Source organism: Drosophila mojavensis, unplaced genomic scaffold (assembly GCF_018153725.1).
Source record: "Drosophila mojavensis isolate 15081-1352.22 unplaced genomic scaffold, ASM1815372v1 contig_74, whole genome shotgun sequence".
NCBI lineage: Eukaryota > Metazoa > Arthropoda > Insecta > Diptera > Drosophilidae > Drosophila > Drosophila mojavensis.
Window position 1 is genome coordinate 15898778 of NW_025318899.1, and position 14256 is coordinate 15913033.

Sequence of the window (14256 nt, forward strand, 5' to 3'; positions counted from 1 at the left end):
AATTGCAAATGAATTGAAATTCCGATTAATGCGCGTAATTAAAACAAATTAAAAGGTTAAGCATTTCCATTCAATTTTATAATTGTTCTCGTATTTAACAAGTGTATATTGATCGAAATTAAAGAAATTAAAATAGATTACTACAAATGTAGCATTTGATCGATGTGATCCAATTGCCAATGGAGCCGGACACCCACCTCCGCGATATGGAGCAGCGTTTAATAAAATTTGATTCATTCTCGGATTCAGTTTGATTGTTATTGTCCCAAATGCAGCTCGAGAGCGTAATAGAGACTGACACAACGGATAAAATGCGAATGTGAGCTAGCTCCTTGGAGAGGAGTTTTATCAATGGCAGCCATATCGTTGATCGTCTCTAATACGCAAATCGTAGGTCCGGATGGTAGCCGAGCTTGTCTAGTGCTGGATTGCAGGCAAAGTTAATCATGGGCGGCGGGCCGCAGAGCAGCACGATCGTGTCGTCATTGGCGGGCAGCAGATGAGCGGCGATCATCTCATCATTGACGAAGCCAACACTATAAGTCCAGCCTGGTGTGAGATAAAGAAATCAGAATTCGAGATTAGCCAGGGAACTCACAGAGCGCCTTAGTTCGACCAGGTAAACCTACACAAGCACACAGATACAACATTTCCCTTGATTTGTGTTATTTTTTAACTGAAAAGCTCAAATTATACGAATGCTAAGCTTCGTTACTTAATAGCTAAAACGTTGCTCGGAACGATGTCCCAGGCGTTCAAGGCCCGGTATACAGGTATAGTTGACCATGGGCGGCGGACCGCACAGCAGGCACAATGTATCTGGGCTGGGCGGATGCAGATGCTCGCCCATCATCTCGTCGTTGACATGGCCCGTATTGTACAACCAGGCTATGAAGCGTGCGTTCGCCGGGCGGGGCATCCGTTTATGGGCAGCATGTGGCGAGGAGCAAACACAAGATTCTCAACATAATAGATGGCTTATATGGGCATTAGGCACTACAGCGATTGATTGCACTACACTGATTCAGACTGAGTGATTTATGGGAATGAGCTCGAATTGATGTGACGTACATGCATAAATATAATATATAACATTGAAAACCTGAATATAAATCTAGCTAACTAATGATTTAAAATTCATTTTCGTTATCTACTTTTTGCCTAACGCTTTGTTTAACATTAATCAACAAATTTATAAATATCTAATCTAATTTTGTTTTAAACAAATATCTTTTTACAATTTGCACTTAGCTCAACCAAATCAATAAAATTTCTATGACGAAAACTTTAGTATAATCTATATCTCGATCCTATGTCTGTTAAATTAAAAGCCCTGCATGAGCATGACGTTGATTCGATGATAGTTAAATGTGTTGTACAGCAGTTGAAGCCGCAGCTCACCTTCGCTTGCTTTGTCCACGGTGTACCAGACCTTAAACTGATCGGGATGCTGCTTGGCCAAGGTATCTAGTTCGTCACGCAGTAAGATATCCTTTTCACTCTGCAAAATTTATGTTCAGAGAGTTACTTTTATAGAGACTTCAATTCGATGCTCTCACTCACCTGATTGGCAAAGAGCAGCGCCAGCTGTGTCTTATCCTTGTCGCTGTGCTTGAGCACTTCGCGCACGAGCTGCAACATGGGCGTAATGCCACTGCCGCCGGCAATCATGTTGACGCACTTGGCCGTCACTTGCTTGGGTGGATCTTTGCGGAGTTTCTTAATGGAGAAGGTGCCGTTGCCCAGATATTGCAAGCGACCCGAGGGACCACGGAACGCGATCTTATCGCCCAATTCCATTCGCTCCAAGTACTGTGTCATTTTGCCACCCGCTGGGAATTTAGGATGCGTATCCTTGAAGTACACCTTCACAATCAGGTCCACGTAGCCGACATCGTCATCGGAGGAGATGGGTGTATACGGCCGTATGACCAGCTCATTGTCAATTGTCGCTATCAGATGGATATGCTGGCCCACAGGCAGACCCAGTATATGCTGCTTGGAGGGCAGACCGAAGCGAAAACGTCTCGTATCAGCGCTGAGCACCTCCTTCTCTATCAGTGGCAGCTGGTACTTATCATTGGGATCGACCAGAGTGCGTAATCGTGCAGTTCGGTTGGGTTCGCGACGGGGCTTCGTCGACTTCTTATTGATAAAATAGTGGACTATCAATGCCCCGGCAACGATGGCTGCAACGCCCATAGCAATCGGAACAAACTAAAAACAAATAAAAGCCAAAGATATTTTTAGAAAATGTCAATCATCGGAAATTTTATATTTAATACGTATTACGTATCATCCGAGTACAAATATGAACATTTTATAGCATTACGTATTTTTCCGTTGACCTTTTACTTTGCCCTATTGATGCCATTGCTGATTATTCTAAGCACATTATGTCAACTCATGTAATTAAATCCACAATTATTTTTTAACCATAAATATTCGCCCTAGTTTCGGTTCATGATGAAATTTGAGTCTGTGATCTCTTTATAGGATTTTTTTTTTTTTGCAATATCTATGAAGCCACCTAAGAGTTGGTTTCTCTTAAAGCCTCAATATAATTGAGGTTATTTCGTTTTGCATACAAACACAACTGACATCGAAATCGACTTGGCCGTGACCTTGCAAACGTAGTCCATTTTGGGTGCTGCGTTTCGCCATGCATGATGCACAGAGACGGCAGTAACTACGCTGCGGGCAATAAATAATTATCGATGACGTCACTGCCCACGCACAGATAAACAGAGAGCACCTTTTGGCCCACAAGCATGGAAACAGACGAGAGAAAAAAAGAAGAGACAGAAAGAGAGCGGCATGCGTGGCAGCACTCTCATTTCATTTACTCTTATTTCACATTTAATATAGACTTACATCAAAATCTGCCATTTTTCACACACTTGCTGAATGTTTGGTACTTTATATTATGTATTAGCAATTGAAATTATTCAAAATATTCAACTTGACCGACTATTAGGAATGAACAGCAAAGCGTTTGATCAACCGCTTGCCGCCGCGCACAATTTACAATTGAAATGAAGTCGAAGCGCGGAGTCAACACGAGGCCTAGGTGCCGAGTCAGCACGCGTATGCGAACAGTGTATTTGAAAAGTAAATGGCAAACCTAAACAAAGTTAGTTGTGAATTGAGTTTAATACGCATATATACAATCTGTAATCTTGTCAAGCGTTGAGCATCGTAACGATGATTGAAATAATGTGTCTCACACTGTGAGCGTGAGAGATATCAAATAACAAGTGAGTGACAAAGGGAGATAGAGAGAGAGAGAGAGAGAGAGAGAGAGAGAGAGTAAGAGAGACAGAGAGACAGAGAGCGGGCGCTGATATTGAAAGAGCAACTTTACTAATTCAAACAGCTGATGTGTTCGTAAATATGCCGACTGTGACGTAGTCTCAAACAAACTTATATAAATTTAAACACTTGCCCATTGTGAAAACTAGAGATGAGCCATATGGCGATTATTCATTCAGTCACAGTCACAACTGTTACGTTATTCAGGTTCAATAATGGAAATATTGCGCAACTCAATGAAGAACGACAGACAGATTAAGCTCAAAGGTCTCTCTGGCAGAGAGAGGTCTAATGCAATTAGCTGAGTGCAGAGCCAAAGCTCAATGGCTCCTTGAGATATTAAAATTCCATCAAGCTGTTTTAAATACGTCGTATAAATAACATTATTAACAGCATGACGTCATTTGAGCAAGTGTGCGCCAATTGCGACGGCCAACGACTCTATGATTGTTGTTATAAATACCTTTGTAGTATATCCGCATATTCTTCGCATTCCCCGGGTGGGAGATGCCAAATGGCGGAATCACATTTAGATACATACATTTCATACATATTAATGTATATTTTTAAGAATTATGACATAGGCTAGCTGAATGCGAGGTGCGTACGTGATGAGAAGTGTGAGAGGACACCGAGCCCGAGGGGTACCGAGAATTATGCAAAAGCTATGCTGCAACATGTTTCGTAACTTACATTGCTCTCAATTAGACGCGCCATATCCAAAAGACTGGAGACACTGCTGGAACTCAAGAATTGCCGGTTGGAAAATCAATCAATGAATGCACTTTATGGATAAATATTATATAATTCCTTTATCGCAGCGATGGAGCATCACGCACTGCTGCTGGTGCACACGGACAGAAGTTTTATTTTAAAACGCAACGCAGGCCCAACGCGAATGCAAACACGAGCGTGTGGAGATAGTGAAAGCAATTGTTTTGTTTGACCACGAAACGTTCGCTCTCTTAATCTCTCGCGCAAGTTCGCGTTCCACACTCTTTCATTTCTCTTTGTTAGCTCCTGATTTTGTCCAGCATCAACAGCGTATACCACTTTTAAATGTTTATCCCAATGTATTTAATTTGTGCTCAACTGCGTCATTTGAAGCTCAACAAGGCGCACATACGCCTTTTAAATTTCAACACTATTCAAAACGTAGATGCTGAACAGCTGAACTTGGTAAAGAACTTGTTTGTGGATTATAAATACAAATGCAAGAGTTTAGCGTTGCCACTGTGTTTGCTGTGAGTTCCATATGTTAACGATAAGTAGTAACGATTAATATCACGGCAGCTCTGGCCAAAAAGTAATCGATATTGAAAACTTAAATCGCCGCAGCTCATCTCTTTCTTTCGTGTATTGCACGTTGCAAAGTGTAGACATGGCGTAAGTAACTTAATTCGAAAATCTTTAAAAATACAATGCATCTTAAATATTTTGATGAAAATAATGCAGCATAATGATAAATTATCTGCTGCTTTTCAAATTCTACAATATATTTATTGTGTTCTGCAATCAGAAACCAGCTTTTTGGACCACATTCAATGACCACATCAGTTTGGAAATGATTGCAATAATAAAATTGAGATTTTGTGCCAAATATGTGACTATTCATGCAAGTGACAAGAATTTGCACAATGCTTATACATTACTTTTACATAAAATTGTGTATTGTATAGCAGATTTAACTGAAATTTCCATTGCAGAACAAAGGTGTCGCGTGACACGCTCCTTGAGGGCGTCAATGGAGTTCTTGAACATTCGTTGAAGAAGAAGCGCAAATTCCTGGAGACGGTGGAACTCCAGATTGGTCTGAAGAACTACGATCCCCAAAAGGACAAGCGTTTCTCTGGCACTGTTAAGTACGTTGGCTAAAATCACCTGTGCTGCTAACCAAATCCAAATCTGGAAGGCTTCAGCGTCAGGTAGTCGCATGTATATGTTCTCTTTCACATACATAGCGGCGGACCTGCACTCAGGGTCTTTAAATCTAATTGAGTAGGCGCCAGCAATGGTTGCCGTTTTCCTAGTTTAATAGATAATAAACTGTCCTGCTCCTCTGCGAGCTGCGTAAGTTTTTTGTTTAAATGAAAATTGAGCAAATTTGCCGTCTCTAACTAACTCGTATAAAGTGCTTTTCCTAATCGTTTCCCTTTACTCATCTTACAGATTGAAGCACATCCCACGTCCCAAGATGAAGGTGTGCATTCTGGGCGATCAGCAGCATTGCGATGAAGCCAAGGCCAACGGCGTTGAGTTCATGGATGCTGAGGCACTCAAGAAGCTGAACAAGAACAAGAAGCTGGTGAAGAAACTGGCCAAGTCCTATGATGCTTTCCTTGCCTCCGAGTCGCTGATCAAGCAGATTCCCCGTCTCTTGGGTCCCGGCCTCAACAAGGCTGGCAAGTTCCCTGCCCTGCTGTCTCATCAGGAATCAATGATGGCCAAGATCGAGGAGGTCAAGTCCACCATCAAATTCCAGATGAAGAAGGTGCTGTGTCTGTCTGTCGCCGTTGGACACGTGGGCATGAAGCAGGATGAGCTCACCCAGAACGTTAGCTTGTCGATCAATTTCTTGGTCTCGCTGCTCAAGAAGAACTGGCAGAACGTGCGCTCCCTGCACATCAAGTCCTCCATGGGCCCACCCCAGCGTCTATACTAAATTTTTGTAAAGCCAATATCTTTTACAACAATTAAAATGTACATTTGATGAATGTAAAACAAATTGAATGTGTATTTCAAGCCCAAGCTTATTCGTTAGTGTATATTTTAGTCTAGTCTTAATTTACATTTCTGTGGAACTAATGGTTCTGGCTAGGAAATCCCGCAGGTCACGCGCCAGCTCCGCTTGCGGAGAATTGTCTATTTTCGACTCGATTGGAGGTGCTTTGAATCTCAATACGTTCACCGAGTTGCCCCACTCGGGAATGTGCGGCTCGCTCAGCTCCTCTAGCAGATTGTGAAGAACGGTTGCGGCTGTGATTATGCAGGAGGCGGTCTGGAAACTAATGTCTAAAGGCTGACTGAGAAAGCGCCAGCGAGACATGAGGCGATGCATGGCAGAGTCGCTCAGCTCTTGGAGGTGATCGGCCACTTCGTTAAAGTCGTATTCGTGAGGTGCTGCCGGTTCGGCGTAGCGCTGCAGCAGCCACGGCCGGAGTGGATAGTTTTGATTGGCTGGCGCCAGCACAAAGGCGGGCACCGAGCGTTGATTGATACGACGGGCGGGTGACTGGGTCAATGCATTCGGTGCCACCGCGAACATGGGCGGAAGAGGCTGCTTGCCACTACCATTAGCGTTATCCAGACGCAGCTCGCGGAAGAGCATGCGATCGTCCAGCAGGAACTCCATACGTAATGCCGAACCAGCTTCAATCTGTTTCCCTTTGCCGCGCAACGGAATGGAGCAGACACCCAGCACACCAAGCAGTGCTGGCGGCATGTTGCACTCCCGCCTGAAGCCGGCCACAACATTGGCGCAATCCGCCTCGCTCTGGGGCAGCAAGCGCAGCGCCTTGCCCAGGCTGGTCATCACGGCGTTGCAAAAGACCTTCAAGCATTTGATGGTGCGGGCGCGAGGCAGAGAAAACTGTTCCGAGATAATCGAAATGCGCTCGCCGCTGGCCAGGAAGAAGAGCGCTAGACCAACACATTTGTCGGGCGGAATCACTTCCGATTGCGATTTCAGCTCGGGCACCGAACGTAGCGTGGGCGCCAATTGGCCGCAAAGCGATTGGAATGTGCTGCGTGTCACGTGGAAGCTATCGAGAAACTGCTCATCGCTATATTTCGGTACTTTATGCTCCCAAAAGAGCGTCGGGGCGTCTGTTTTGGTTTCCAGATTGTCAGACATGCTGTTCTCTATATCAGCCTCCATTTCCTCGGCACTCTGCAGCTGGTTGTACTTCATACGCAGCGTGACGAACATTTGAATATAATTGGACTGCAGCTGCATCATTTGTTGCATGAAGAAGGAGCGCAGGTTTTTGAGACGACGTCGTGCGCGTTGCTGACGACGTCGGCGATGCATGATGACGATCTGCTGCAAGTGTCGCACATGCAGCCGTATCAGCGTCGCGATTTTTCTTCTGCGGTGCTGCAAGTCATCATTCTTGCATTTTGCATTGGACTTAAGCAATTTGGATAGAATCTCGCTTAAATCACTGTTTATTATTTTCAGTCCCTCCTCCATTTTCCAGAGCAGCAGTGTGACCAAAAACAGTAAACGATTAGAAGCACAATAGTTGTTCGATGACAAAATACCCAATGCATATCGATACACTGCTCAGCTCAAGCGATAACATGACACATAGACTAATCGTTTTTTGTAAACGCGGCAATCACAGTTATTGCAGATAAAAATGAATTCTAGTTATTCGTTTAATTTTGATAGATCTGTTGAAGCTAGAAGCACATCTACACCTGTGAGCATTTCGCTGTCGTCGTTGCACAGGGCTCTCATTGAATACGCAACAGTTTCATCCCGATTGCTGTTTATACAGGATCCTGATGTGTACACAGATTTCTATCACCCTAATGAAAAATTTAATGAATATTCGAACGTGGAGCTGTGCGACATTATGCTGAAATTGGTTTTACCCAATGTGCACTTATACCAATTGCCGACTACGATAAAGGATCGCTTAAAATTGTTGGAACTGAATCCATGCTTTCAAAAAACACACCAAGGCTATCAGTACTCACCAAACCGCCTTGGGATTCAATTTGTTTTACAGCCAAAGACTGATTTTAGCCTGCCCGAAGAACTGCCAACAATAATGGTGAGTTTTTATGTGATTTAAAATCTTTTACATATTTGTTATCTTATGGGTCTTCTTGACAGTCCGCACAGCGTGCCCAAACAGGTGGCACGATCTTCCAGAAGGATGCCCTGATGCGTGCCGACAGTTGTTCCCACACTATGTTGGTTGGCAGCGATGCCCGTGGACCCAAGTTTGAATTGAGCATGGATATTGCTGCACCCCTCTCCGCAATGCTTTCCAATGACTGGGAACTATCTTCCAATGAACTGCATCACACATACAAAATCAAAAAACGTTTGCAGCGGGCCAAGTATAATTTCCAGGAAACTGGAAACGCCTCACCATATCGTACAAATCTCTTGCAACTTGTGGATAATATGGATATGTTCGATAAGCTCAAAAAGCATTTGAATAGAAGTTTTTCTAATTTGTAAATATTTAATTTTTAAAACCCTTATTTTTTAAATGAATTTTATATATGTATGTATGTTTTTTCTAAACTTCAATTATATATATTAAAGCAACTTACTATTTAAAATAAAATTTTTATATGTACCTATGTTTTAATAAAAATAAAATAGGGTTTTTATTTGATTTAATTAATAATTTACAGTTAATTCAAAATTCAACTACTCACCACAATAAATAATAACTCACCATCATCCTTCCCTTTGTGCAATCTTACAAATGTCCAATTTACGATAATCGTTTTGGTTGCCGGTCAGCAGGTAGGTATGACGATCGTCTGTTAATGGATGATGCACCGACGTCGTCGCTGTCGCTCTTGCGCTCTTGTTGTAAAGAGAGTTGGGTGCGCAGCGTACTCTCCAAGCGCCAGCAGCAGCTTCAACGGTGTTCGATTTCGGTGTTGGCTTTCAGTCGCAAACTACGTGTAAGCAAAGATAGACGGGTGCGCGCTTCTGCTGCTTTGGCTCCAATTTCGTTTCGGTCTCAAAACAAAAACAAAAAAGAAGAAGAAGAAAAAAAAAAATAAAAAATAACAGCCAACTGGCGCGTTTTGTTTGGCCACGGTGCGAACGAGAGAGATAAAGAGAGCGGAGAGCGGGGCGCGAAAGTGCGGAGAGTGGCTCGTAATGTCTGCCAAAGCGTAACGAAAATTTTCAAGACAACAACAAATATAACAAAACCAACAACACAACGGCAAATATCATTAATGGCATTTTCTGCTTCGAGTTTGTGTGTGAAAAGTGCACAAAAAACAACAAAAAGTAACGCCGAATAGGCGAACCACAGCAAATGGCAAAATAGAAATGTAAAAAAGGTATACGAAAAACAACTGCAACATCTTTAATTACATTATTAAAATTAATTGCAAATTGTTTGTGCGCGTGCGCGAGCGAGCCAGCTCCTTTTTAAACTTTTAAATCAGAAAAAAAGTAAAAAGAAGAAGAAAAACAGCTCAGCAAGAAAATTTTATACCTACAAAAATATGGTCAATATTGCCATTTACTCACCTGTGCAGTTGTCTATGTCTGACTGTCTGTTGTTTCTACGTGCGAGTGTGTGTGTGTGTGTGTGTAGATCATGGCTGTGTGTCTCACTATGCGAGTGTGTGTGTATGAGCTGTTGCATAGCTGTAAACCAGTTGCCAATTGCAACGTGTTTTCTGTGTTTTTTCCAAAGAGACGATCATAAAAAAATAATTACAATAGTAAAAACATTAAAAATACGCTGAAACATTAAATTTCTGTCTAGATACTATAATTTTGTAAATACAAATATTGTATTTTTTAAAAGTATAATAATCAATCAAATATATAATAATAAAATATGAACAGAAATATATAATTAAGGTTTATAAATAATAATAAATAAATAAAATAAAATTTTTTAATAAAAAATATATAATAATAATAAATATTATTAATATGTATGTAGATTAAAATATAAACACAAAAATTATAAAATATTTAATGTATATATTTTTTAATATATATGCATATAAAAAATGATAAATTTTTAAATAAAAATAAACCATAAATTAAAAAAATAAGAACAATATTAATAATTAAATAAAAACAAAAATAAGTGAATATATAAAAATAAATAAATAATAAAACTAATAAATTAATATCAAATATAAATACTTCAATGAATACTAAACCTTGATTAACTCATTTTATAGTTAGTTTATTATTTATTAAATATAAACTGGCATACAACTAAAGCAAAACTCAACAGAATAACTCTAATCAAAAAAAGATAAAACAAAAAATACCTAGACAATACTAATATGTATAAATATATTTATATACGTATATAAACATACATACGTATGTGTTTCCTGATTACTTTTAGCTGCTTTGTTGGCGAATCTTCTGGCCAATATCAACACGTCCGAAACGCGTGTTGAGATAAATAATCATCTCAAAGAATAAAACAAAAAACAAAAATAGCGACAACTATATAAAGAGAGATTATAAAAAGTTAACTGTGTGTGTGTTTTTTTTTTTTACTTTTTGAGTTTGGTCTTTTTTGGCTAATAAAGCAAAATTGATATCGTAAATACGTCTGAGAGTTGCAAACAATGAGATCATTAAAGAGAGTAGAACAACAGACAGAGAGGGAGAGCGAGTGAGCGCGCGAGAGGAAATAGCGTGTCAAGCTTTGCTCTGCTGGAGCGTTAAAGGCCAGGCCAAGTATTGTTGGCCAAAAATATTAATAACAACAACAATAAAAAATGCGTTTACATATCAAAATACTGCACGGCGACAGCAAAATGTAAGCAGAGCAACAAAACCACACAAACATGCTGTACTTACACACACACGTGTGCATATATCGTAAATGGAGCTGTGCTTGTGCTGTGTAGGTGTAAAAACGATCTAAAAGCGCGCGTCACTTCGAAATTTCCTTTTTGTACTTTTTGCAACAAGCAAACAACAACAATGCGCGTCTTAGAGGCGGGGAGGCGAAGAAAGAGAGGCACGAAGAGAAACCAAGCGCAAGCAGAAGCTTGTTTTAAGTTTTGTTAGAATTTGAAATGCTAATGAATAAGTTTCACGAATGAGCGCCCAAACATGGCAGTTTCTAAGAGCACATATCGAAATACATATACATACATCTGTACATATATATAAATAACTTAAGCTCATAATTGAGCGCTTCTCATAATCCGAGTTTCCGAATCGCTTGGCTCTATTTAAGGGTCAGCTAGCTGCCAAGGCAATCAAGGTTGATGATGTCTTGCTTAGAGCAAAAAGAATTGCCCCTAATGATCGAGCCACAGCTGAGAGAGAATTGCCATAGAGACCATTAGAAAGCATTTCTTAATATCTGATATAGAGAGAAGTTTACAGAAATCAGGTTTTTATGTACACTCATAGCCATATATATATATGTATGTAGTAATTATTTAAAAATATACGTACATAAATATCTATGACAACAAAAATTGTTAACTTCCAAAGCTTGACCAGCTGCCAACAGTCCAAAAAACAAGAAAGAAATTAAAATGTTCTGCTCTCATATTTACGATATTCACATAAGCGCTCTCATGGCTGTTAAGTTACGATAAGTGCGCTCTTTGGCTGCTAAGCTGCGCTTCATCTCTGTAAAGTTTATGAAACTGTTTGATATCTGTAACTCTTTTGAGTGCGCTCTCTCTCACTGTCTTTAGTACGATATTCGAACATTGTACTCTACCTGTTGTTTCTTTTGTTTTGCTTCTGCATTGTCTGCACAAACATTTTTCGCATATTTTCATGTGTCCCATTCAGCTATTCAGAACACATACAACTGCAGCAACAACAACAATACATGAAATTGGCCAAAAAGTAAGAAAAGATTGGCACACGAAAAAAAAAAACAAACAAACTTTCATTAGCGATCGTTCGAAACATTTCGACAAGCCCCGCTATCTTTTTTTAAATTTTTGTTTTTCGTAGCTACGTACGACAGGCATTACGATTACGCGTGGTAAAAAAGAAATTCATCATTCGGATTGACTGACAAGCGTCGCCGTTGACGCGTGATCGTAGTTGCACAGTGGTGCAAGATCAACGTAATAAAGCGGATTTCCCATAAAAATGAAAAATTAAAAAATACATTTAAGTAATGTATGAAATGCATAATATATCAAATGATATATGAAATGCATTTGCATATGTAATTTCTTGGCCAACTGTCACCACTGTGCGCAGTAGCTGCCGTTGCCTAATATCGTAAATCACCTGCTCATCACGTTCGGCCGAGAAGCAGACAGTGCGCTTAGTCTTGATGTTGGGGCGCTAAGTAACACTCACTGGTATGGCGGCCAAAACGCTCGGACTATGCTGTGATGCCATGGACTATGAACTATGGGCCATGTACACGTTTTATTGGCCATTTCATTTGTCGTCGCGCACTTTCCAACTTGGAGCGTATAGAAAACGCGTTAACTGTGCGACTTTTAAATGCTTTTCACTGCTTTTACCAATTTCTTGTTCGTTGTTGTTGTTGCTCCAACTGCTGCTACTGCTGCTGGTGTTTTTTGTTGTTGTTGCTATATTTCTCCGTCGCTTTCTTACAGCTGGATTACAAAAGAAAACTTGAAATTTTGTTCGTCGCATCGAATACATTGCAGCAACATCCGCCTATTGCCAGTTGCACAATTCCAAAAGCCAAGTGTCTGTGTATCTGTGTAGCTGCGACCAGTCAAAATGCGCGTATCCAACAGATACCAGTCATCATCATCAGCATCGGCATCATCATCATTATCTACAGCAATTGCATCTAACCAAAGTCTAAGCACGCACATTGAAGTAATTGCAGCAGCTGCCCTCGTATAATGAGTCAAAATGTGGCCGACAGTCTGGTGAGTATGGAAATCTTATATATCTATATAATTATGTATGTATGTATGCATGTATGTGTGTTGGTTTTGCACTAGAAATAATATTGATAACCTGTATAGAAAGTAAGGCTCAGTTATATTGCCACAGCTCAAGTCAGCCTCAGCTCATCTCTGACCCATTTGAGCTGTTAATTGCTTTGACTAATATTTAGTGCGCTCTATAAATAGTCACGGACTATCATAATAAGAGAATCAATAGCCATTTGCTAAGTAAATTTACTGAATATTTACTTTAATCATATGTCATCTGAAGTAAAAGTTTTAAGAGTTAACAATAACAACAATTGAAGCTGATTCTTGAGAGTCACATAGAAGGATAATAATTGAAAATATATTGATCTCATATAAATATATTCTAAAAATTTATTATAATAATTTATTAATGAATATGCTAGTAATTATTTCTCTCAATTGATTTAAGATATTTATTTGTTATTTTTGTTTGTTTTATTTAGTATATTTATTTTTAAAATAAATAAATTATATTGTTAATATTAAAGTCTTTACTTTAATTAATACTTTTATTAATATACTTGCGATTGGTCTTCAAGTATATCTAAAATAATGAATATTTTATATGTCCTTTCTATGTTCTCTTCATAGATGTATTTTAAGAAGTTTTAGATGTCTTTTTCCATGCATTTCGTATATACATATTTTCAAACACAGTATCTCTATTCAATGGCCTTTCTGTGCGATTTTCAGGCTTGTAAGCAATTTATCTTTGATATATTATGCAAAAGCTGTAATACACAACCTCATTTCTTTTTGCTAAAAGAAATGACATTGAAATATATCTGCCTTTGCCTCATTTGATATTGTTTTACTATCGTCGAACTGTGCATCATTTGATTGCATTGTTTTGGTCGTCTTCGGGCGGCCTTTGTCGTTGCATCTCTAATTGATCAATTGACTCGGGTTGGGGGTCTCCACTTTTTTCTTTTACCTAACAAATAGAAAACAAATCGTTTGATTGGCGCTTACGTAAATTAAGGCTTATTAATTTCAGTATTTTATGTATTTTTATTGTATTCATATTTGATTGACTCTCTCTTTTATATATTCATTTGAGCCATATGAAAGACCCCAAAGACCGGCTTAACAATGTCTACCCATACATAGGTATACATATGTATATTCGTATATAGATTTACATAATTATGTCATTGCGGTTACTTCGGCATTCCAAAACGGAACGTGGAAAAATGTTTGTTTTTTTCATCACATAAATCAATTTAGCTAAATGTTTGGAGGGAACTTGTCTTGGAATTTTAAGAGTCGCATAAATATTGTTGAACAACGCGTGAAATAAAATTATTATTGTTT

General features: G+C 39.4%; 4 protein-coding genes across 12 annotated transcripts; 2 read left to right on the forward strand and 2 right to left on the reverse strand.

Annotated features, from left to right (window-relative positions):
• Window positions 1-56: 56 nt before the first annotated feature.
• Window positions 57-4500, reverse strand: LOC6582676 (NADH-cytochrome b5 reductase 3). 9 transcript variants are annotated; one of them, XR_001449137.3, is made up of 5 exons: window positions 4006-4500; window positions 1564-2217; window positions 1402-1501; window positions 630-888; window positions 458-549 (listed from the first exon to the last, which is right to left on the reverse strand). XR_001449137.3 is itself a non-coding variant. In XM_002008333.4 (4 exons), the coding sequence occupies exons 1-4, from the start codon at window positions 4027-4029 to the stop codon at window positions 377-379; spliced, it is 951 nt and encodes a 316-aa protein (XP_002008369.1). In that variant the 5' UTR covers window positions 4030-4494; the 3' UTR covers window positions 57-376. The 9 variants fall into 9 exon arrangements, 3 of the variants coding, with proteins under 3 accessions (XP_002008369.1, XP_015018041.1, XP_043866230.1); XR_004364348.2 differs by having other exon boundaries at window positions 630-930; XR_001449138.3 differs by lacking the exon at window positions 4006-4500 and adding an exon at window positions 2875-3035.
• A 101-nt stretch (window positions 4501-4601) lies between these two features.
• On the forward strand, window positions 4602-6037 carry LOC26527771 (60S ribosomal protein L10a-2). The gene is made up of 3 exons (XM_044010296.1): window positions 4602-4698; window positions 5019-5174; window positions 5482-6037. The coding sequence occupies exons 1-3, from the start codon at window positions 4694-4696 to the stop codon at window positions 5972-5974; spliced, it is 654 nt and encodes a 217-aa protein (XP_043866231.1). The 5' UTR covers window positions 4602-4693; the 3' UTR covers window positions 5975-6037.
• On the reverse strand, window positions 6023-7546 carry LOC6582678. The gene has a single exon (XM_002008334.4). It carries the CDS (start codon window positions 7502-7504, stop codon window positions 6098-6100), a length of 1407 nt encoding a protein of 468 aa, XP_002008370.2. The 5' UTR covers window positions 7505-7546; the 3' UTR covers window positions 6023-6097.
• A 27-nt stretch (window positions 7547-7573) lies between these two features.
• Window positions 7574-8525, forward strand: LOC6582679. The gene is made up of 2 exons (XM_002008335.4): window positions 7574-8093; window positions 8156-8525. Exons 1-2 carry the CDS (start codon window positions 7674-7676, stop codon window positions 8507-8509), a joined length of 774 nt encoding a protein of 257 aa, XP_002008371.1. The 5' UTR covers window positions 7574-7673; the 3' UTR covers window positions 8510-8525.
• The last annotated feature ends 5731 nt before the right edge of the window (window positions 8526-14256 follow it).

What these genes read in the sequence shown, in the direction of transcription:
- LOC6582676 (XM_044010295.1), bottom strand. Translation starts at nt 2,374, where the DNA reads ATGGCATCAATAGGGCAAAGTAAAAGGTCAACGGAAAAATAC. An exon ending in AAAGGTCAACGGAAAAATAC is followed by an intron (nt 2,218 to 2,332) that starts GTAATGCTATAA and finishes ATTTGTTTTTAG; the next exon opens with TTTGTTCCGATTGCTATGGG. An exon ending in CGCTGCTCTTTGCCAATCAG is followed by an intron (nt 1,502 to 1,563) that starts GTGAGTGAGAGC and finishes TAAATTTTGCAG; the next exon opens with AGTGAAAAGGATATCTTACT.
- LOC6582678 (XM_002008334.4), bottom strand. Translation starts at nt 7,504, where the DNA reads ATGGAGGAGGGACTGAAAATAATAAACAGTGATTTAAGCGAGATTCTA.
- LOC26527771 (XM_044010296.1), top strand. An exon ending in CGTTTCTCTGGCACTGTTAA is followed by an intron (nt 5,175 to 5,481) that starts GTACGTTGGCTA and finishes CTCATCTTACAG; the next exon opens with ATTGAAGCACATCCCACGTC.
- LOC6582679 (XM_002008335.4), top strand. Translation starts at nt 7,674, where the DNA reads ATGAATTCTAGTTATTCGTTTAATTTTGATAGATCTGTTGAAGCTAGA. An exon ending in AAGAACTGCCAACAATAATG is followed by an intron (nt 8,094 to 8,155) that starts GTGAGTTTTTAT and finishes TCTTCTTGACAG; the next exon opens with TCCGCACAGCGTGCCCAAAC.